The sequence below is a fragment of the Numenius arquata genome, chromosome 2, assembly GCF_964106895.1.
Source record: "Numenius arquata chromosome 2, bNumArq3.hap1.1, whole genome shotgun sequence".
Classification (NCBI taxonomy): domain Eukaryota; kingdom Metazoa; phylum Chordata; class Aves; order Charadriiformes; family Scolopacidae; genus Numenius; species Numenius arquata.
This window is the reverse complement of record NC_133577.1, coordinates 17,448,972-17,472,698: the sequence shown is the minus strand read 5'-3', so window position 1 is coordinate 17,472,698 and position 23,727 is coordinate 17,448,972. Positions and strand designations below refer to the sequence as shown.

Here is a 23,727-nt window from a genome sequence, read left to right as displayed (position 1 = left end):
ACAACAAAATGCTCTTGGAGCAGATAGGCATTTTCCCAAAAGGCAGCAGAAAATTTGAGCACCCTCAGTATTTTGCAGTCTGACAATACTAACAATCCAACAAGTAAAAAGTGGCGAGTTAGATACACTAGAACTATCAGCATGCCTGTCTCCTGTGTTGTCCTGGGAAAACCTGACTTCCACCAAGCAGGTTTGCAATTCAATCCCGTCTTGCCTGTCCTGCTGGGTCTCAGGTGCAATCGGCACTCCCTGCTTCTACCTTCCACTGGTGGAGAGGCAAAGCAGCGCGGTTCCCTGCAGCTGCATCGGTGTCTCTTCGCCTCTCCTTGGACTTCCAGACTGTGAAAAACTGGAAGGCAGCTCAGTCCATCCACAGTGAGCCTGCAGGACGGAGAAAGTTATGAATGCAAATCAAGCCAAAGCAAGAGACAGTCATTTCTGGCACTGCTGGTACCCACGGAGGTAATCTGGTCTGAGACTAGGACTCAGCTGGTCTAGGAGATTGTGCAACCTTTTTATACTGTGGGCTTGACTAAGTAAGAAATCAAAGGTGTTTGGTTTTTTTTTTTTTTGCTTACATGCTTTATTTTTAAGTACATTCGAGATTGTAAGACACTTGGACACTCTGATGATACTAGACAGCACTCAGCATTGTACTGTCTGAGCACTCCGCGATCTTGAATGCAGTCATCCACAGCTGACACTCTACTGGGGTACTCCCATTAACCTCATTTCACTGACGGGGAACTGAGGTACAAAGATTCCAAACAAGAGCAACAGAGGTACTTGAGTGAAACAGTATGAAACAGTTCTTTATGGGTAGCTGGGGAATGCAAAAGGCTAAGTTGTGACCATACACACTGTGCACGTGAAAACGGGGGGAGAGACGTACGCAGGCAGCCGAGCTGCTAAGCGAGTTACTATGGGTGTGGTTGAAGGACAGGGATTTATTGACCAGTACTTTCCCCTCTGCACTCCAGCAGGTATGTTGTCTCTGCTGACCAGGGATTTCCTTTTTTTGTTGATGTTGTTGCTAAAAACAGACAAAAGAAGATAAGGCAATAGTGTCTTCTTTTATAGAATAACATAAAAAGACTTTTATGAAAACCTAGATAATCACACTCCGTATTTCGACACCTGAATAAGGCCTAATTCCCAGTGCAGGTGACTGTGGGTTTTTTGTGGATTTGGATGCTAGGGTCTTGCTCAAAATTGCACAAATCATCAGCATTGAAAGAAGCATCTCAAAACCAGGTGTTCCAAGTGTTAGATCTGTGCACTCTCCATCGAGACATTCTTCTTCCATCTGCTTGGACGGAGTCACGTATATTTAAAGCAGGCTTTCTAAATAATGTCACACTTGCACATCCTGATTTAGAGCTGAAGTCTTGCTTGTAGTCTTTCTACACCAACCAAACCATGCCACCTGGCCATCCTAATGAAGGGAGAATTTGTCTATGAAATGTAAGACAGCACAGAAGGGGGCAGGGCAGAACCTTAGAAGACAAGAACATGAAATTCAAATTAGGCTGAAGAAGGAAAAGATTTCCAGCGGAGAAATTAACAAGTTTGCTTAAGATAACAGGGAGATATGGCAAACCAGCTCTTCAAGGACTGAGATAATTTCAATTTTCTTCACTTTAAATTCCAGCCTACAGTCTCTGATGAACTTCTTGTCAACATAACACAGGCTTCTTGACAATGCTGGTCGTGTTTAACTTTGTCTCCTCCTGGCTCATATAAAGTCCAAAGTAATTTTATTCATCTGTTCAGGACAGGATTCAAAGCTCTGACATTACTGTTTTTATCTTCTTTCAGTCCAGATAGGGATACATTTCCTATTTTCTCTCAGAAACAAAGCTGCAGATCTGCTTCATTCATTGCCTTTCAGGGAAAGAATCAAAATGGTCTCATCACTAAGGTTATATGGGAAAAGTCACACAAGAGCATGCAAGTAATGGCCCTGTGGTCCCCACTGCAGTACTGGCTCCACTCTCTATGAAACAATCCAGAGATTTACTAGAGTAGTATGCATGTGAAGCTCTCCAGATTGCACCCATGTTAAAAATAAAACATGGATTTTGCCATGGCAATTAACATGCAGTAACATCTCAGAATTGGTAACAGATGTTTAAACTTTCGGACATTAGCATGTAGGCTAGAAAATAAACTATGCTCCCTGCATTGCAATTTTACCACCTATTAGCTAACATCTGAGGCCAAGACCTTAAAACCTTCCTTTGAAAAAGGCTGTGCTTCCTGAAGTGTCACATACATAGGAGTGATTTGCAATATCTTGTCATTTCACTACCTCTGAACTGTACAAGGTACATTCTCAGCCCAATGAAAAAAACCTTGCTCATTGCTATAAATTATCAACAACAGAATATATATATATATAACAACAGAATCTGGAAATCATAGTTGGAAAGTTGTACACAACTAACAAGTAAATATTACACTATTATTACATTGTGCATTGCTAATGTACAGAATAAAGTAAGACTCCAAAATAGCAATCCTAGTATCTTTATTGTACAGTAATGTTTCCCATAATACTCTTATTCATGCAACCTGCCTTTTTACTGTAATAACTTCAATTAAAAAAAATGCCCTTTTAAAACACTGCCCTACAAGGTAGGAATGATACATCTTTCATGTTACAAAAGATGGGGTTTAATTTTCTTAATTTAAGAAACTATGAAAGCAAACCAGAAGTAACAGAGACAACTGCTTGCTGAACAACTGACCTATGGCAAAAGGACCTGGGATCTTCCTAGCTTCAGGCAATTGAAGTACCACCTCTTTCAGAAAAGCCACCCTCAGTGAACTGAAAATCAACAGAATTCTTTCTGAAAAGGTCCCACTAAGGAAAGTCACTTCTCTGCTTAGTCTCTTGTCTGCAAAAGGGGTTTACAAATTTAGAGAAAAATTTAGAGAAAGCACCTTCATTTATTGATGAGCTGCTGAAATGATGCAACGTTGAGAGGTGTGCCATTATTTGGCGTTTTTTCCTCACATCTGAGTTTATCCAGTTTACTATTCAAATAGTCAACCTTGTTTGCTGCTGAGGATGAAAACACTTTGAAAATGCACAGAAATTAAAAAAGGCAAATATATGCTATGCTATTTTGTTACAAAGATTTTAACATGTATAGTTTGGGGAGCCACTGCTTATTTGTGGTTGACAATTTTTAGAAGCGTTCGACTTAACGGGCACTAGCTGTCTCATTTTTAACTGTTTGAGAACTTGGCATGGATACTGAGAGAACAATTGGATAATCTCTCTTTCTACTTTTGCTGGTAGACCTGAATGTCAAAGTGAAAGACATTCATTTCAGACACTGCATTTTGCACTCTTTGGTATGAATGTCTCTCATTATTTTGACATAGATAATGGTTCAGTTTTTATTTCCTCAAGGGAACTACCGTAACTGTAGTAAAAACATTCAGGAGACATCTAGTAACATTAGGCCATCCTCCACAAACATACCAAAACACTGATGCAGAAAGCATTGGTAGAAGAGCAGTAAAGTCTGTTGATAGAAATTTTCCAGTCATCAAATCCCACATCTAACTTTAATTTGTAGACCAATAAATGCAATTCCTAGCATGAATGTGATCATAAACAGATATTACTGACTTGGGGCAAGAGATAAGGAAGATCATCTCAATTCTGTTCTCTAGGGGTCTGGATGGATGAAGGTGGGGGTTTGCAGCCAAAGGCAGCATGGAAAGCGGGGCTGTGCCCACACTTCAAGCCAGGACTGTGGCGCACAGGCGTGCTTGGGTTGGCATCCAGAGTAACAGCAAAGATGGTGAGGGCTGCTTTACCACCTCGAGTGGCACACGCCAAATAGCATCTCTACATTCTATGGCTACAGAGATTAAAGCTAGCTCAGATAGGACTACATGCCACCACTGTTGAGTCTCATCACTGAAGGTATCTTAGAATGCTAGTTATGCCAAATTCTTCTTCCTGCCTAGAAGAGCGCAGGAGAGGAAGTGTACCTAAACCATGGCATTTAGCTTCCTCTTCCCTATTCTACCAGACTCCTAAAGACACCACATTTAACCTTATCTACTGTACACTAACTTCTGAAGCAAACCATTTTTTATTTAAACAGTATAAGACATAAGGACTTTTTAGCAAAGAAAACCTTGGTAAAGAAATTGTCTTAAATTCATTGTCTTAAATATCATCACATAAGTATTAATGAAAATGTTAAAACACCATAATCTATTTCTTCTCCAAAGTGTTTCTCACTACATTCATACTAGGCAGAGTGACAGATACATTATCTTCATTTTCTATGGTGACCAGAACCTCCTTCCAAACCAGTATGTTAGCTTTACTACAAAGTAGCACTCCTCTTCCTTATTTGCTCAAAACAATTGTAATAGTGATGCTTACAGAAGTACAATAACATCAAAATCACTTGTTCATCTTTAAGAAGTTTATAGAATCCGAGCATCCACAACCTATATTGAAAATGTATATTGCATGTTTATGGTACGTAATGCATACTTGCTTCATTTACAGTTACAAACAACAACAACAGCATATGCAATAAGAAACTGTTAAGCAAAAAATACCCTGGTAATCAGATGACCATGAAAACTTAAGCCTCTTCAACAATTAACAACTTTAGTACACTGCTAAAAGCATTAATGAAAATTGAAGTGTGAAAAATGTACATTCTTTATTCTGCTGTTTAGATACAGAATAAAATTTAACTTTTCAGAAAATAAAACTATAGCTACAGCTTTGAGAGCTGTCAGTTTGCTTTTGAGGATAAAGTACATGCACTTTTTCCAGTTACTTTATTGCACATAATGTACAGTCATAAATGCTGTTTTATTTACACGTGTTTTGGCAATGTCCATGTTTGTTTTTCCCCTCAGAATACATTATTTTGCACAAACAAAACCTTAAATGTTTCACACAAACTGCCATAATACAAGTCAAAGCATATATGTATATATGTTGTTTTGTTGCCGCTGTCTTTTCAGTTAATTCTTCTTAGAGTTTCAGATCTCAGTTAATCTTTGCCCCGGGAGTCAGATTCCTCCCAGTTAGTCTGTTGTCAAAAGACGGGCATCCGAAATGCGGGCACCAAGAAATTAGTACCGCAACCTGCTGTGCCTAACACCCACCGCCTATGCAGAACCATACCACCTGCAATTAGTGCGCAGGCACATAGAAGGAAGAGCTTTCGTTAACCAGTTTGATTCAACATTGATTACCATGTGTTAATGTTATGGTTCACGTGTTATTTGGGCAGTGTTCCATTAATAGTGTTTTAAATAAAAATATATCAAATATATTAAAAACAAAAGAGAAATTCCAATAACAATTACGTACTTTTGACCCTAGGAATGTGTTACTCAGATTCCATTCTGTACAATGTGCTATTTATGATGACTGCTATTTTTACCCAGACACAAAGAAGTAAGTTTCATATACTCCTAAGTACATTTCCCCCAAGTTAAATTAACTTCTTAATGGCTGGCAACACACTTCAATGTTTCCCTGCATTTTCAGGGCAGAAAACTTTTTAGTGGTCCCCCTCAAAGAGTACAATCTGGGAATAAACCATTTGTTACATGTAAATTTTGGACATACGTTTAAAAGATATGTTCAAATAAAATATCAATATTGTCAGCATACAGTGAACATATGCACTTGAAAGATATCCCTGAAGACTCTATGAAATATATTCTGATTGATAACACACAAAAAATACTCTCGGAGAAACCAATTTGTTGTACTTTGGTACAACAGTTCACTCTTAAGAAGCAAGTAGCATTGCTCAGATTTTACTCTGAAAGGCTTTATCATGTTTTTGTTTATATTCTGACCTACTGAAAAAATAAATAGATTTACCCTAAGTTAATCTCACTGGAACAGCAACTTTCTATTTGACTTGAATGTACAATCTTCCAAACGTTAGGACAATTTAACCCCACAATAATAATAAAGAAAGAGAACAACCTAGCTTCAGTGATGTAGCAATACTGAAGCCATCCTCCAATTCAGTTCTAAAAATAGCTTGTTTCTTTCCTACAAGCAGGCAAAGTATAAAATAGTTAAATTTTCAGACAGGCACTTAGGTAAACTGAGAAATGCATTTGGTGGAAAACAGCAATTAGTATAAAATTTTGATTTTAGAGTTTTCCTTTTTTTGCTGTCCTTCAGCTTTAAAGTAGTTCAAATCTTACAGCAACTTTCACTTCTGCATATAATGAAGAATGAGATGAAAACGCACTGTGGAAAAAGTATGACAGTAGTTCATATCTAATAAAAATACTAAATAATAAAAATATTACAGAAAAGCAGTAGTTCTGGGAATAAAAGTATTCTTAAATATTAAATACTAATCTTTTGTTTCATCTGAATAGTTTCACCTAAACTGGAGAGTACCAAGTTTAAATGTGTGCCTCTAGTAAAATTCTTTAGGGATATAAATTATTGGTTCTGAAATGACACTTGTGACAATCCAACCAATATTGTAAATATCCAGGTTTTTTTATCATCTGCCTGTGGCTGACTTTTAGGATAGTAACATATTCACGATCTGTTAAATTAAAAAGATTTCTGTACAAGTGAAACTATTCTAGATGCATTGATATGTCAGTTGTACCTATACATTTTTGTAAAGCAAAGAGCAACATGCCATTAAAAAACTAACATCTTCATCAGAGCTACACTATTTTTCTCCATAAAATAAAGATGCATTCTATTTTAATTACTACCAATGCCATGAGAACTTTTTAAAATTTAAGTTTTATATTACATGGATTTCAAGATACATAGTTTTGAAACATCATAAATTAAAGAAGGCATTTGAACAGATGCAGTGTCTCCTCATTTGAATTTTTACTATCTACAGGAAAAAAATGGGCTTTCACAAAAACTGTTGATATCTGAAGTTATCTACATCGAGGATCTCCCTTGACATTAGCTGTAATTACTGTCCACTTAAGCTTACAAATCTAGGAGGATGACCTAGAATATGTAAAGGAGCCTCAAACAGCAGAAGCTTTAAGAAAGAGAAACATTTCTGTAAAAATATTTCCATAGATGTACATTCAAAACAGCATTTTCACCATTTCAGTTCCCTGCGCTCATGTTGCTACAGTCATCCACAGGGATAAAGATCACATAAAGGCAGCCCTGAAATTTGAAATGGCTGTTGCTTGGTAATTTAGCGAAAGGTGTATTTTCGTACTTTCTGTAGTCAGTAGGAAACGATCCAGTTTGACCTTTGGCTTACAGAAATCGTACTCCCCTGAGCTAGGCAAAAGTGATAGACTGTGGCAGAAGTATAAAAAATTAAAAGTTACTTTTAAAAATAGCATGGCATGAAGAAAATAAGGCACTTTCGGAAAGGAAAACCCCCAGATTTTGTATTTTGATGTACGGTAATTCTATCTAGAAGTATTTTGTTCTTAGAAATGTCACATGATGCAGCAGTGAATCAGGTGCCAAAACCAACAAATCACAAATTCCTATGAGATTAACTGCAACCTCTGAATGGTTCAACAAAGAATCAAACTGGTTTCTGTACACCGTCACGATTTACCAATACACTGGCATCTTTGCTCTTTTGCTGTGAGCCGACAGTAATTATTTTAGAGAAAGAAAAAGAAAGTGTGGAATTAGTAATGCAGATGCTGAAAGGCAAGTGGCAAGACTCTACAAGAAGAATGCCTCAAAAAATGCTACTTTGTTCCCATTTCTACTGGCACCTATTCCCCAAGGTAAAAGGCCAGAATGACCAAAGCCAACTTAATAGTAGTGTGCAGAATGTCAGCCGACAAACAACATAAAAACAAGTCACGTTGTGTTATCTGTGGTCACGTTCTTCAGGGTTAGTCCAGTAACTCAAGACTTTACATTCTTCCGTCTTTATTTGTTTATTTTAATTAAACATGTAATGGTTAATAAACAGACATAGTCCAGAGTTAGTAGGTTGGTATTATAACATTTATTAAAATAATGCTATGGGTTAATAGAAACAGCAAAGAACCAAAGAATTAAAATGCAAGCTATGTAAAAACCCAACTAAAACCCAAATATGTCTAATGTATTCATCCAGTAGCTAACTAAAAGCCCAAGAAAGACAACACTCCCAATATAATAAAGTACTGCAAAACAATTGGCAATTTTTCAGTTATCAAAATTGTGGGTTTTGCATTTTGTATCCTTTTTTTCTCAATCAGGAAAAAAATTCTTTTGAATGTTATATAACATACATATAAAACAAGATAGAAAAATACATTATAAACTTGTAACAATGGCTGTAAATACATTATCTTACATGTTTCTCATAGGCAATAGGTTGGTTATGGTACATACATAGCATGAAACTACTAAGATAATAAAGAATAGACAAATACATGTCATCTGTACGGTTACATACAAGCGACACTCCCATCTACCCACTCTAAAAAAATTACATAATACTGTCAGAAAGAAGTCTTAAAACTACTTATTTTAATAAAGAAAAAGTCATTAAAGAATGATAATACTGAGAACCAAGGCATTCAGAGATTTCAAAAGTCATGCTTTTTTTTTTTTTAAGTTGATCCAAAATTTTGTCAACTAAGTTTTCAGAAGTTTGTTCAGAGCAAACGTTACTTTCACATGTCACACATCTATTTCATACACTTCCCCTCCCCCCCAGTAAAAGACCTTTGATAAACATCTAAAATGTCCAGGTTTTATCATAGTTGAGATGAAACTGGATCAAATACTGGTATTGTTTTAGCAAATCTCTCTTCAAATGTTCGAGTGTCGCAAGTTTATTCAACCAACCAACCAAAATAAAATCAAAATGGCACAGCATATACTGTAAGTAAAATCAACACAACTGTATGTGTAACAGGAAGACAAAGCCGGTGGCACAATAAACAAAAAGCTAGCTGAATACGAAAGGATGAATGTCTATTGCATAGTAAATAAACTGATAATTGTTTCCAGGTGAGACAAGATGTTAGATGAGGTCACCATGCAGGTGCTTAAAAATGTAAGCCCTCTTAGCTTACTATTGACCTTTCATTTGGAAGCTGTGAAGACCTGCAGGAGGAGAATAAGTTGACAAGAGGGGAATAAAGTTATCACCTGATATTTGCCAAGTTTAGTACTGAGCCCCACACGAAGTAATACTTAATGTTTTCAGAATTAAATACTGTGCGTTCGACAGCTTCAGCTCTTGCAATTGCCCAGCTATATGAATCTCATGTGGAAATAAAGGTTAAAAATAAAGTATAGCTGGACTTCAAACAATTAGCTGGTGTCCCTCTCCTGCTTATCTTATGAAGAAAAGCCAGGGGGCGGATCTAACAATAGTCAAAGAAGAGCTGGAAAATAAGTAACTTGCATGCTGTTTGCCACCACAGGAGCTGCTTGTAAAAACCTGGGACACGTTCAGACTGTAACTGAAAGCTAGCTAAGCACTTTCGATGTCATTAACCACATAACATCAGTTTTCTGGGTGACGCCGAAGCCTTCTATATTTGATGTGTATTTATTCCAACCAAAAATCATGAAAACTCTCCATCCCTGAACAAAAATGACATACTTCCAGCTCTACAAACATTTGTCAGCTAATAGTCTCATTCAGCGTGAGGCGGTCTGTATCACAGAACCCTTTGGTTTACATTGCAGAAGTACGGCGTTTGCTAGGATTCACGAAGTAGAGTGGCTGAAATAACGATGGGCTGGTTTGACAAAAACTTAGCAAATATTTTTCGGTAATGAGATTTTGGCAAAGTCACGTCACACTAGTATGGCAAAAATCAGGTAATTAATATGGTCAACTCATCATTTGTCTTTCCTCACAGCTTCTTTCACATACTGGGCGACTGAGTGGCATGCAGTAACTTGTCTGAGGGAGAAGCTGATTATACAAGACATTTGACTAAATGACCATGAAGAAAATAAGGCACTTCCTTTTCTTTAGACTTATTCCAATACTTAAAAAATAAAAAAGAAAGACTAAAAGGCTCTTTTGGTCTTTTGTTTCTTGACAACCACCAGAAAAAATCATTTAATGAAATAAAGGGTTTCTTTGTTCTTTTTTTCTTTTTTTATAACACTTGAAAGTATAAAATGCTACATTTCCAAAAATATATTTTTTTTCTGCACCAGCACCCTTGTATAGTAAAAGTATCTACTTTTTTGTTCATTTTGTTTCAATGCACTACACTTTATCTACAATTTCATTACATGTATACAGCAAATAGGCAAGCATGGCTTTTACATCCTTAATGAAATTTTTTTCTATACAGGGAGGTTTAAAAAAAATATTTGAACAGTTTGCCCAGTAATGTGACACATAATGCATGTACCTTGTTCTCATGTATTCTTCCAAGGAGATTAAAATATGGTTAAAATAATTTAAACTCAGATTTTGCTTTAATAGTGTTGCTGTTTTGTTCTCGGCATTAACGTAGTTCTGAAAAGTCATCGGAATCTGCATTTCATGGCACACTTTCCTTTAAAACGTCCAATTTGGCAGGCAATAGAAAAAAGGCTGCAACGTCTGCCCTTTGAGGGCACCGGTAGTGACTAAACAGCGTATCAAATTTTGAATACTTTTTGGAATCCCTTCCCCAATGACATCCCTGACCAAAGGTTCATGCATGATGCATCATCACACAGTACATTCAGAGAGAGCTTTGACTTCTTTTTTTTTTTTTTTTTTTTTTTTTTTTTTGAGAAGAAAAATATTCCTAGAAGTCTCTCACAGTAACTGCCTCTGTCATCGGGTAGTTAAGGGACATCTGTCTCCATCTCGTGCGAGGCCTCCTTACCGTTCGCTTGGGGCGGGACACTAGAGGATGATCAGTGCGGAGGGATGAGTTGGACCTTATTGCTTTACTACTATTCAGTGCAGGTTCTAGAACCACTTTCACCCAAACAGGAGAACAACAAAAAGCGGAGTTGGAGGACAACAATTTCTTTGTCTGTTTTGTTAGATGGTAAGACGAACGGACAAGTGCCCCAGCTCGCTGCACTGAAGACAGGCAAGCAAAGGCGTTTACCAGTTAACTGATCAGCAGGCAGGCATGGTCAGGTCATCATTGGGTGAAGAGTTCAGAGGTCAGAAGGTCATAGGTTAGTTGCCGGTGGCGGCTGGGTGGTTAGAAACAAAAAAAAACAAAACAAAAAAAAGAAAGAAAAGATAGAGAAGAGATTAGTTCCAGCTAGTGACGGCTTAATGACAACATGAAAACTAATCACAACTAATAAAAAAAACAAGCATGTTTAATTCTGACATACTGATCGACACCATCTACAGAATGCAATAAAATCATGACAGCCCTCCATCATGATTTGGACACGTGAAGGAGAAGCCCGCTCCCACAAAACCGGTTAACAGGAGAAATAGAGATAAAATACGACTAACGACTAATGGTTAGTAGCAGTCGATGAAGGAAATTGGAAAACAAAAAACGATGAACAGTTTTGGAACTGGGTAGAAGATTTCTGGAACAACAGTCAGTGCGCAGCATCAGTATCTGACTGCTATTAAGCATTAGTACCTCCCCAGGTGCAAGCATTAAAGCAACTATTAATGATGGATGTGATTATTAATAACTGGTTGTTAAAAGAATGGAGTCATCTAAGGAATTCTGGACTTAGAGAAACAATTTGGTTCAACAAACTATGGGCCAAACAAAGGGTTTTTGTTCAATAAATTTTTTATTGCCTTTCATTTATTCTATTTACAAACAACATGGAATTTCTTGGCCTCATGATACAAAGCAATACTAAACTGTAGTCTAGCAATGTAGGCATCATCGTGGGAACCAGGAAAACGCTCAGCCTGCTACTTTAGCCAGCATTTTCCCGTTCGAAATACTATTTTACACATATAGGACACTTATAAAATGCACTTGCATGTAAACACTGTAAAAGTCCTGCCATTTTAAAGTCTATACTTAAAAAGCTCTAAGTACATCAAAAAATAGAGAAAATATCTAATTGATACTAATAAGGCATTTTAAAACTACAAACAGCTCTCTTTATTCATTTTCAAAGCTAATACTCTGCAAATACAATAAAATCTGACATTTCATATACATTCCTGCTTTATATTTTTATATTTTAAAAGAAGCCACCTGTAAATACTATTTTCTTTTGCAAAAAAAAAAAAGAAAACCAAAAACAACAACAACAAAAAACCAAAACAAAAAATAAAACCCAAAAACACAAACAAATTACAGTAAAACATAAAAAAGTTCTCAAGTGGAAAGTTATCATTCCCAATGTTCTTGAGCTGTTCCTTCTTTAATCATTCTCTCACATTCTCCTTCACCAAACTTGGTCCACTTAACAGTAGTATGATTTTTTTTTTAATAGATTTTTTTTAAGACTCATTCAACAGCTTAATTATAGCTAATAAATTCTGAGGTTGATAAAGTTTTTGTACTGTTGCCATTTTGACTAAGGCAGAGGAGATGAAAGTGAGAAAGGTATTCAGTGCAAAGTCAGATTTGTGCCATTACATGAAGTGAAGTCCAGTAGGTGTAATATTCACAGATAGCATCGATTTAGCGATCTTTCTTGTGGGCTGATTTACTTTCACATAATAAAAATGGCCTATCATTTAGGATACAGTTCATAACACTATGAAAAATTACTACTGTAATGTAAATGAGACCACATGCTCCCTGAATTTTTTCAGAATCATGCTAAGTGGGATTTGTTTAAATTAAAACGGCTCTTTCAAAAACAAGCAAAAATAAAAATAAATATTTTATGTGGCACAATCTCACCACTTTACAGGTATACTAGAAACAGAGTCTTAAAGCATTTTGAGACTGATTACAATTTTGATTAAATGGTATTAAAATTTATATACAAATTATGTGACGGTTTGGATAAAACATTCAAGAAAATTCTCAGCATTAATATTTCTTGTGGAGTTTATAATCAAAGCAAGCTACCTTTTAAAAATACCAATACACCTGTGATACATCCTCTGCCAAGTCTCTGGCCTTCTACAGTACACACAGGTTTGTCAACTGTGCAAAACCATTTACAGTTTATTACAATTAAATCAGTCAGTCTCTCTGTTATATGCATCAAATTCAATTTTTGTATTATTTATAAACTGGGGTTTTATTCTGAGTTAAAATGAGCTATATTTTTCAACCCTTCACCAATTCTAAATGCTTAGTTGTAAGAGTAAAACATTTACACATTTGGGGATTCTTGCTTTAAATGCAGTGCTTATCTCTAAAAAAAGAAAAAAACCTATGCAAAGAATAAAAACCTACATAAAAAGTGAATGCAGTAGTACTACAAAGTCATTTGAAAGTCGATTTAGAATTTTTTTAAAAAAACTTTAGACCCAATGAATGCAAATATAGATTTAGTGACATTTAACTATATAAAAAAAAGTTTCCACATTGAAAAAAAAGTATTTCGGTTTGCTGACATTGTTTTTTATGGCTACAGCTACAGAAGTATATTGGTGACAGAACAACCAAATAGGTCAATATGGTAAATACTGATAGTATTTTAATTCTATAACATAATTTTAACACAGTAAAAGAAACTGTTTTATTGCTGAACAAAGTTATCTTCAAAACCTTTTGTGAAACTTAAATCTGTGCAGTGATAATCTAGGATTTCAAATTCAAAATACAATGAAGTACAGTTGTAAAATTAACGTTGTGTAAATTTCTTAATACACACTGGGATTACTTAGATAAAACTTTAAAATAACGTTCTCCTGAAATATCAGCATGGTTTTCATGCTAAAACAGAGAGGTATGCATGACTTATTCCACAGGAGATAAGCCATGTGTATTTATTAATTTACTTAAGATAGTGGGCTTCCAATATGGCTAGATATGAACACTCAATTATCAGAAAATGGCTGTATTTTAAAACAAGGTGAATGATACCAATTATTAATTTCAATCAGTTATAAGTGACCCAGATGAAACATCTAGGCCCTTTGCAAAATATTCAAAAATCTATGTTGAGTCAACACTACAATGATGAACTTAAACTACAAACTGATATTCCTGCCACCCTCCTCCCCCAGTGCTTTATCAATCAGTGTATTTACTAGTTGTCTCAGGCAAATATCTAATTAAACAAAAAGGCAGTTTCAACTGTCACCTGAAACTACCACTACAGATCATGAAAGACTACTAGCAAAAACTGAATTTTGCAGCCTCAGGTCCAACTTTCAAGGATAACCAGATCCTTACCACCCACTACTCTTGACAGAGATAGGTTTTAATCTTTTTTCCCATTTCTTTTTTTCCTTCTTTTTTTTTTGGTAAACATGGACTATGACCTTATTCTGGTTATACCCTGTTGCCCATTGAAAAGTTCTCAAGAAATGAGAACAAGCCAATGGGCTGTAAATAGTGTGCAGTGATATAAAAGAAGAAGCAATCTTCCTAGAAAACTGAAGTAGTGTCTAGTTATCAGCTTTACACTTTCTGTAAAGCACAAGATCCTTGCATATGAAAGATAAAAGTGTTACATAAATATAGCAAATATCCAGGAGTGCCCTTTTTAATGTATTGACTGAAATTTGTATTGTTTCTTGTAGTTAATTTATGGCAGGCTGTGAGAAGTGAAGTGTAGTCAATGTTAGGAGATGTCAGATCTGTCACCTGAATTTGACTTTTGAATATTACAGTATCATGGAAGCCTGCACAACACTGATTTTGATGAGAGCAGAATAATAATACTTGGCACGTAACGCTTTGCATCCTCAAAGCCCTGTACAAAAGAAGAACCCCCACAACACCCCTGTGAGGTAGGGAAGTATTATTATCCTTATTTTACAGATGGGAAAATATACACAGAGAGATTAAATGACTTGCCGAAACCCACAGTGAGTCAGCAGCAGGGATGGGATAAGAATTCAGCCCACACACTGCTTCCTAGCCAATGTCAATAAACCGAAAATATCACTTTTCTCAATAAGCTTAAATACTTCATTCAGGGGTCCAAAGGCATTACACTTGAGGAACAGGAGAAAAATGAAGATTTACTTTCCATTCAAGGGTTAAAGAGAGATGCCCAAATATTGGATGTCATCTCACCAACAGGACTTCAAAAGTTGCTTCTCCTTCAGGTTACACATTTTAGCAGCAAAAGGCAAATACCAAGAAATAGATTTTGGCAAAAAACCAAAACACCCTTCCTTCCCCCACCCTTAGTAATTCAAACTCAGACAACTTTTGAAGTATTATCTTCACAGCCCTTACCTTTCTGAATTCAGTCAGGTATCTGAGAACATGCATCCTCCTTATAATATACAGTACAGTGGCTCAAAAGTTTATTGGAAAAAAAAGGAATCTAAATCTTCAGATTTCTCCAGACACAGACAGGAGGCATTTATTCCTTTACTTCTTTCTCATTAAGCAAGCATCCATTCATTTTATTTTGCAACACCAATCTGATATTTCCACACCAATTAAAACAACAAATTGGGGAGAGTGGGGGACACATGACCAAATTAATTACTGCAGCACTGAATTAATAGTGTTTCCTGATGCAGATGGATCTTCAAATAGTTTTTAAAAGGGAATCAGTTACAGTGTTTATATTGAATAGATCACAAAGTGTATATACTTAATTGAGCTGGGAAAGCCAAGTTCACAAAATGTTTTTAAAACAGCAAGCATTCCCAAAAATCGAATCAAATATTAACTATTCAAATTTTTGAGAAAAATAACAAATGGGTCAAAATATGGTATTTGGTTAACCAGCTGTGGTGTTGCAAATCTCATGTACACTCAAAGCACTTCTTACAAACAAGAACTGCAGAACTAAACTAACCTCGGTCTGCGGTCACAATCCTTTGGTAAGGATGGACACGCATATCGTGCCTTCGAACTTTAGTAGCCACCGCACCTAGTTAAATTGCAATTACCAAGACAAAGTTAGAAAACATTCAAAGAAAACATTAACAGCAGGTTTATCAAAATGGATTTAAATGATCATTAACTACAAAAGTTCATTTTAAGAAAAGCAACAAGTTAAGGCACAGTAGTTTCAAATCTTAATCTTAAAAAAGAAGTTTATCTGTGCAGATTAATATTGCATTTATTTTAAACATCCTGGCCTTAACCTGTTTAATCCATTCATTTACAATCCCAAAATTACAGTATTTCATGAAATCTATTAGACCCAAGCACATTTAAGCTTTACTAGTCACATATTCACTGAAGTGCCTTTCTTGCAGCAGGACTATTTTAAATAATGCCATCTTTTAATACTGACAATTATTTGCTAACCTTAAGATCACTTCCAGTTCTACCACAAAAAAAAAAGTTTTAAAGCAATTCTTCAAGCCTACAGATTGTGATTTTAAACTTTAAGTCAATAAGTATGAACTGCAATGAATTAGGTGATTAGTAAAGCAAACACTATATAGAACACTTAGCAGTCAGTATACTACTATACACTCATAAATTACAGCTACTCTGTAATAATAGGAGCTAGTCCAAATTAATAGCACTATTTTAAATCTATGTGCAAAAAAGTGCAAGTAAGTCACTGACTGCTAGGCCAAGCTTTTTTCAAGGCTGCTGAAACTAAGCATTTGTTAAAATTCAGATCTGATGAAGGATCAGTTAAGACCGTTCTTGAATTCTTAGCCTTTCGTTGGGAAAGCCATACCTGAAGATAAAAGGAAGGGAATTAAAAGTTAGTCACCAACTAAAATTTGATCCCAACACCAATATCCCCAAAAATACTAATAGGGGTGCATTTCTCTGCCATTTTAAACAGAATTATTTGCAGACACCTTAAAGGTCCGCCACAAAAATGGACAAAATATAGCAAACTATTAATGAGAATGAATGTATTACAAAATAAAACTCACTTAATTCAATTAACTCTATACAATTGCTCAGATAGTAGAGCAGATATATTAAGAGACATTGAGTCTATGCTACCTAAGTGGGGGTATGGTATTTTTATTCCTCCCCCTCTTTTTCCTTCTTTAAATAAGATTATTTGGTGAGTTTAGTGTAATACACCTGTCCTAAGCCCAAAAGTATGGAATATTTTCAGATGCCGTTTTAGGAATAATTTTCCCTTCCTCTCTCTTTATAGAAAACTCTGGCTGTGAGAAATTAAAATTCCCTGCATTTTATTAAATTATTACTATGGAACGATGTATTTCTTTACTTGCTATTAACTGAATTCAGGAGAGGGGTTTGCCACTAACCAGCAACTGATAGCTACTGAGACGGTGTCTGTTACAGTGACTTTACCCCAGGATGTATCGCAAGTAGACTCACAGACTGGGGGTGGAAGAGCTGGGGAGAACATTTACGTGTTTGTGGGAAATTAATAAATGATGATATTATCATATGCTCACTGAATTTTGGTATGGGGTAATGGAAAACAACCATAAGCCGCTCAGAGACAGACCTACTGCATACTTTTGTCCTACTAAAATTTTTTATTATTGATTCACTAATCCTGAAAGGCAGTTTGAAATACATTTTCTTTTTTACTGTATAAAATATAACGTGGGAACATGCACACATACAGATAACAAGTTATTTTTCATGTAAGTGGAACACTGATTTTTTTTGCAATACTTTCAACAAAATATTGACTTTGAACCTTATTGTCCAGTGTTCATTAGAGATGTTTAGAATTTGTGTAAATCAATAACTGCAACTGAACACACTAAGATCAAAGTCCTATAAAATCAACACTATGCAGCACCAAGGTCATATGCAATTCAGAACAAGCTGCAAAGTATTTAGATTCTGTAGAGGGTAGGGAAGGAAGAAACTACTGAAACTGCTTGTTCCATATTGACCAGTTAACCGAATTGTCATGGTTGCTTTATCATTCTCGCCTCACACAGCAAGTAAATGGTCTGAAATATTAGGAACGATGGATATTTCAATCCAATGTATATAAAAGAAGCCATCGGTAAAGTTGCTACTTGTATCATCCTTTGGTCAGAAGTTAGCTTGCTTAATATTAATTCACTGAAATTATTTTCTGCTTACAAAATGATTTACAGCTTTCTGACACTGAGGACAGATTTATCAGTTGTGTACAAAATAAAGAAGCAAAAGCCCCAATAAACTGAGAAAAGACCTTTTTATTCTCTTCGGTTTTCTACTAAAATGGTATAGCAAAATAGGAAGTTCTCTCTTCCAAAGATTACTGGAAATTAATTCACGTTGAAGCGAGCACAAACAAATCTGGTATTTATAGGAGCCCAAATGACATGTAATAGATGCCAAGTTCTATTTGTTTTTTTCTTCCCTTGCCTATGTATCCACCATCTAGTGTGACACAAACATTAAGATTTCATTTTCAGTAATCTTATTAATATACTAAACACACGTATTTAATAAATGCAAAATGTTTAAAATGTTTTCGAGATACACCATTTGAGCAGTTTTCCTAGGCAGGATATACCTGAGATAAGACCGTTGCTTCAAATTCTTTTCTTTGAGCCCCATGACCTCTACCTTGCAAATACAACAAAAGCATAAGCGACACAGTCTCCAGTCATCCGCGTACAAAGATCTTACCTAATACACCACTAGGTTCAATAGGATACTCAAGGATTGATGTAGCTGGTGCCAGCGTGTAGGGGTATTCGTATGGTGTGTAAATTAAACCAGCTTCGGGTCCAGGTGGAACTATTGCAGCGGTGGGATGAGGAGTTCCGTTTGGCATGACAGCGGTTTGTATTTGTCTGATCAAAGGCATTATGGTAGGGCCAGCTGGCGTAGGAGTACGCAGGGCAGCTGGTGGGAGAACAGGCGCAGGCCCAGTAATAATCCTTGGAGCCTGGGCTGTTGCTGCAAGAGAAAAGGCAAGGGCTGCTACAGTAAGCAAAGAAATTCAGAGGAAAGTATGGAGATAGCAGTACAAAACGTGGAAAGAATGGGAAAAAAGGGGAAAAGTAGGAAAGAAGAAAAATAAAAGGAAATCATTAGTACATGCGCTGATCACACAGTGCCAAAGCACACCATTCAAATGCAAACAGCTTTCCATTTTCCAGTGTGATTAAGTATGAACATGCAAAATAAAAAAGCCATTGTAAAACAGTGAGGTAGATTTCTCAAACAGGTTACACAGCACAAAAGCTCCATTTAGACCATAATTCTTCATTTATGCTATCAAGACTGCATGAGACTGAGATGCATGCAGGAGATACAAGGAAAATACTGTCATAATCAAATACAGAGTACAAAATTTAGTGCAACCATAGAGTCCACAGATACTCAGTTATGCAGAGCTGTCATATGAGTCTACAGTTTTTATACATCCTAAAACTGTATTTGAACATATACACAATTCCAGTTTCCAGGATTAGTGAAGTTAAAGATGACCTGGATACACAATGCATCTCCTCTCCTACTCTAGCATGAATAAAATAGACTCAAAAGTGATTTCTATATCAAATTCCCCAAAATAAAATACTTTCTTGGTATCAGAAGTTCACTATGGTTTTGCTCAGGCTAAAGAAAAAAGATTTTTTTTTTTTTTAAAGGGTGCCAGCACATTTCATTAAGTGTTATTTGAAGCCTGTTGGCACACAAGATGAAAAACTTCTTAAGCACTAACACATCAGCTGGTAACAGGCAATCTTAAAGGCTTAGATTCTTATAGATTTCTGAGCATTACTGCTGATCTACATTTATTTAATTAACTTACAGTTGGTCTGAAAAGAGAAATGTGGGGGAAGTTTTTCAGATTTGAGACTGTTGTGGTTTTTAAATTATTTTTATTTTTTAAACAAACGTGCTCAGACTTAGTGTATAATTAAAAAAAAACAAACCCTCAAACATTTTCATTTCCTTTCTTAAAGGGAAATAAACGAGTATGGCCTCAACATCTTCAAGTTTTCAGTAAAATCAAAACACAGTCAGTGAAATTGTCTTATTATCAAAAAGGGAATATTAGTGTGGAAATCTCTAGTCAAAAAAATGAAAAAAAAAATCCATCATCCCACTTATACTGATACAATAGACCAATGGGAACAGCTCAGACAAATAAATTGCTCAAATTAATATAAAGGTTTCTATGCAACACTTTCATCAATTTAAGCTAATCTGAAAGCTATTTTACACATAAATTTGCAATAATTAAGAGGCTAAAATATATTTAAAACTGATCTAGCTTTAAATGTTACAGTGTTCATTAGAGCTGAAAGATTTACCACTACCATTGTAATGGTAAAAGCCCTTGCTTATGTCTCTTTTCAAATCAGAATAATTGCACTGGTGTAAGCACTCTCAAATTGACCTAACTGCATTCCAACCTTTAAACATATTCAACACTGAAATGGTGACTGTGTGGAGAAACAAATTTGCAAATATCAGTAGGCCCTTAGTGAAAAGACTGATTTAACTGTGCTTACATTTGACATCTGTATCACAGCTACAGCAAAAATTTACTTTGGAACAGTATCAGCAACTACATTTTCAGGAGGAGAAACAAGATTTTCAACTAGAGAAAGTAATTTGTATCACACGTAATAGCTATATGCTCTCATTAGTAGGTGTATGTAATTAATTTTCAAGTGTAAACCTGTGCATACATGCATTTGCGAAAGCATTCTCACACAAATGTAATGGAAGAAATCGTAAAAATGGCTCATTACATCACTGATCCCTGTGAACTCAGCTGTGAAATCAGTTGATGAATTGTTGGAAAAACATAACATTGGGGGGACACATGCAAGCAAGATGAAAGAAAGGGATATAATACAGAAAAATGTATTCACAGTATCCTGAACATCTGTAATGCTTTCAAATTAAGTCTCTAAAAATAAAATTGAAAAGCAGTCCATTGTCCTTTACATGTACTAAGGAAAGAATGACTATAAAATAGAAAAATATGGCTTATGGGTTGAATTTTCTCTAACTGTATATTTGTAAATATTTCAACCCAGAAATACTGTTTAAAAAAGGAGGGGCTCCTGGGGGGAAATCCAAACAAAAAAAACCCAAACTGACATAACTTGTCTCCAGAAGATCTTTGCAATGGCTACCAACTGTTCTGTTACTTCCCTCCAACACGGCTGTAACTATACATTTGCCAAAAAGTAGCTTTAGGAATCAAAAACTGCAAATATTACAATGGCATTGACCCTCGAGCTTATGACATGCTTACGTGATTTGATGTTGGCATCTCTGTAGGTGCCATTCAGAATTGCAAGCTCCATCAGCTGCATCTTTTTAAGGCTGTCTTCTCCTTCTGCCTGCGTGTGAAAAGATGAGAAGAACGTCAGTGTTATTAACTCACTAATGCAGAAGATCTAAGTGATGTGGAATAAAATGCTTTCAAGTTTTAACCAAGCAAAATACATGCTTACCATCAGGCACAAAACCAGTAATCTTTGTTAACTTGTCCTTAAAATTAAGTGCAAGTTGCCTGCTGTCTACCATTAAGTGGTGTTGATAAATATCTTTAGTTTTGAAAAAAGCTCACACCATAAATTATAAAGTTTTTTCTCAAGTTTTAGTAAACATTTTCATGTGCTCCTAACGGGATCTTCTAAAAAATTGTATTATTGGGCTGGAGGAGGAATGGACACCACAAATTTTTAGCAGCTTCCAATTTACTGTAATTTGCTCCACTGAAGTTGATACTAACTGCTTCAGGAGGGGGAGTCAAATAAAAAAATAAACAACAAACTTTGAGTAACTTTCCAAACAGGACATCAACAAGTGCTGTAAGGCAGAATTCGTAATTCTGGCACATGTAGTTGTATTCTGATAGGGATATAACTACTATCTACATAATATACATTGTTCTTGGTTTTGCTTCAATATAACTGACTTCCCTGAAGTTATCTACCCCATTGGTATTCCTGCAGCTTGCATAAATATCACGCTGTATTCAGTAAAAAAGCTCACTTTTTTCAGTTACTAACAAAAATATTTCTAATTAGTACAATTTTAGTTTTAAGACCAGATGTTTTCTGATCTTTCTAGAAATACTACCATTTGTTTATTCTACATCCTATCAACCAGAAAACAAGATTATGATACAGGAAACCTAAGAGAGATGGTCACCATGTACTTTAATGTTAAGCTTGTATTGAATGACACTGGTGAAATTCTCAGTCAGATGGAAAAGAGGGCAACTTGAGTGTCAGCTGCATTGCATTCTTCCTTTGCTAAGCAGGATTTCTTATATGTTTATTTATCTTGTCTATTCACACAATGTTTTCCAGATATTTGGAACAACATTTTCCAAGTTAATGGAAACCTGGATAATAACATATTGTGCCATCCACTCTGAAAATCTTAAAGTCTGATTTCAGAGAGTTGTTCGCTTGTCTTAAACTACAACTCTTACAGATGGTTTGAACTAGGACTTCCAAGAACATGAGTGATTAAAAATGGTATTAAAAGCCACAAAGAATAGCAATCACCACCAATAATAAAAAAAATTCTATTAAAAAACTTTGCGTCCATTACAGCACTGCACCAGTGAAACATCCAACTAGTTAAGAGTTCATAGGATTATCTACATGCACTGTTCTGAATGTACAGGGAAATATTTTTCAAGCTACTTTGCAGCAAAATATTGTTATACATACTTTAACTCCCAAACTACGAAGAAGTAATTTATTACATTACAAGACAAAAGAGCTATTTAAATTGCATCTAAGCAAATATACTACTTAGTGTGAGGTATGCTCAAGGACCACCACCCCTTGCAATGGAAACTAACGTGATTTTTATCAACAACTTAAAATCAACATAGTGAGATGGGTCAACACTAAATTACTTTCAGATGTCAGCAATGAGAGGCCTAATTGTAATACTGACGACTTGCATAAACACAAAGATTATACACAGTAACAATTTATGTTGTTGTTAAACATTCAGAATACACTGAAAGTTAGACGTTTTCTTTATATATTAAATACTCTGTGACAGACCAAGCTAACGTTAAAATTGAAAAAGTAAATGCACATTCAATTATCATTTTAACTGCAAATTAATTGTACAGTTAAGTACTGTACTATCCAAAAACCTCAGACTCCACAGTCATTAAAATGAGACCCTCTGGAATACAAAATGTACTGATTACAGCATACTTAATATGACAGAACAGACTTACAACTTACATGAAAACTATTATTCTACTGCATCATTGCTGGTAAATTACCTAGACAACCACGATACAACAAAAACAATTCCAAATCTATCTGCCTACCCAGAGCTCACAAATTCTTGTCATTTTAGATATACCTTATCTAATTTATTTTAGCAATAAAGATTTTTAACACATTGATTCCTCTTTACCCCTCCCCCCATAATGGCTATACTTCGTTATTGGCTTTTTGCTTGGGTTCCTTTATTTATTTATTTGAAAGCGTGTAACAACAAAACCTCCTCACAATGTCAGCTACATCCCCCATATAGTTCCATTAATGTTACTAAAATTGCTCACTTCCTTCAAATAAGAGTTCAGGTGATTGATCTGACACCATTAATGAGTCTCAGTAAATGCTGAATCTTACATTCCACTTGCTAGGATAATTTTAGAAACTCTAATCCCAGATTTTGCACCGCAGTATTTCCCAAATGTAACTATTTATAGGATAATAATTTTAAGGCAGAAAACATTTTTTCCCTTCTGACATCCCCAAAAGAAGGAGTTATAACAACTTAAAGGCAATAAAAGACAGACAAAGTAATTGTTCTTACATTTTCCTATATGTCACTATGCTT

The 23,727-nt window shown here is 35.5% G+C and overlaps 1 protein-coding gene across 9 annotated transcripts in view; it reads right to left on the bottom strand.

The window, feature by feature from the left end:
* Positions 1-572: 572 nt before the first annotated feature.
* QKI (QKI, KH domain containing RNA binding) overlaps positions 573-23,727 on the bottom strand; it is a 166,796-nt gene continuing 143,641 nt past the window's right edge. For 2 of the 9 annotated variants that reach the window (XM_074144453.1, XM_074144457.1), the window contains 4 exons: positions 21,152-21,239; positions 18,559-18,831; positions 15,827-15,901; positions 10,100-11,143 (listed from right to left, as the gene is read on the bottom strand). In XM_074144453.1, the coding sequence (XP_074000554.1) occupies positions 11,127-11,143; positions 15,827-15,901; positions 18,559-18,831; positions 21,152-21,239 (453 nt within the window). In that variant the 3' untranslated portion in view covers positions 10,100-11,126. Of the gene's footprint in view, positions 1,885-10,099; positions 11,144-14,308; positions 16,670-18,558; positions 18,856-21,151; positions 21,240-23,727 lie in introns of those variants that run through there. The other 7 variants (XM_074144452.1, XM_074144455.1, XM_074144456.1 and 4 more) reach the window with 5 other exon arrangements.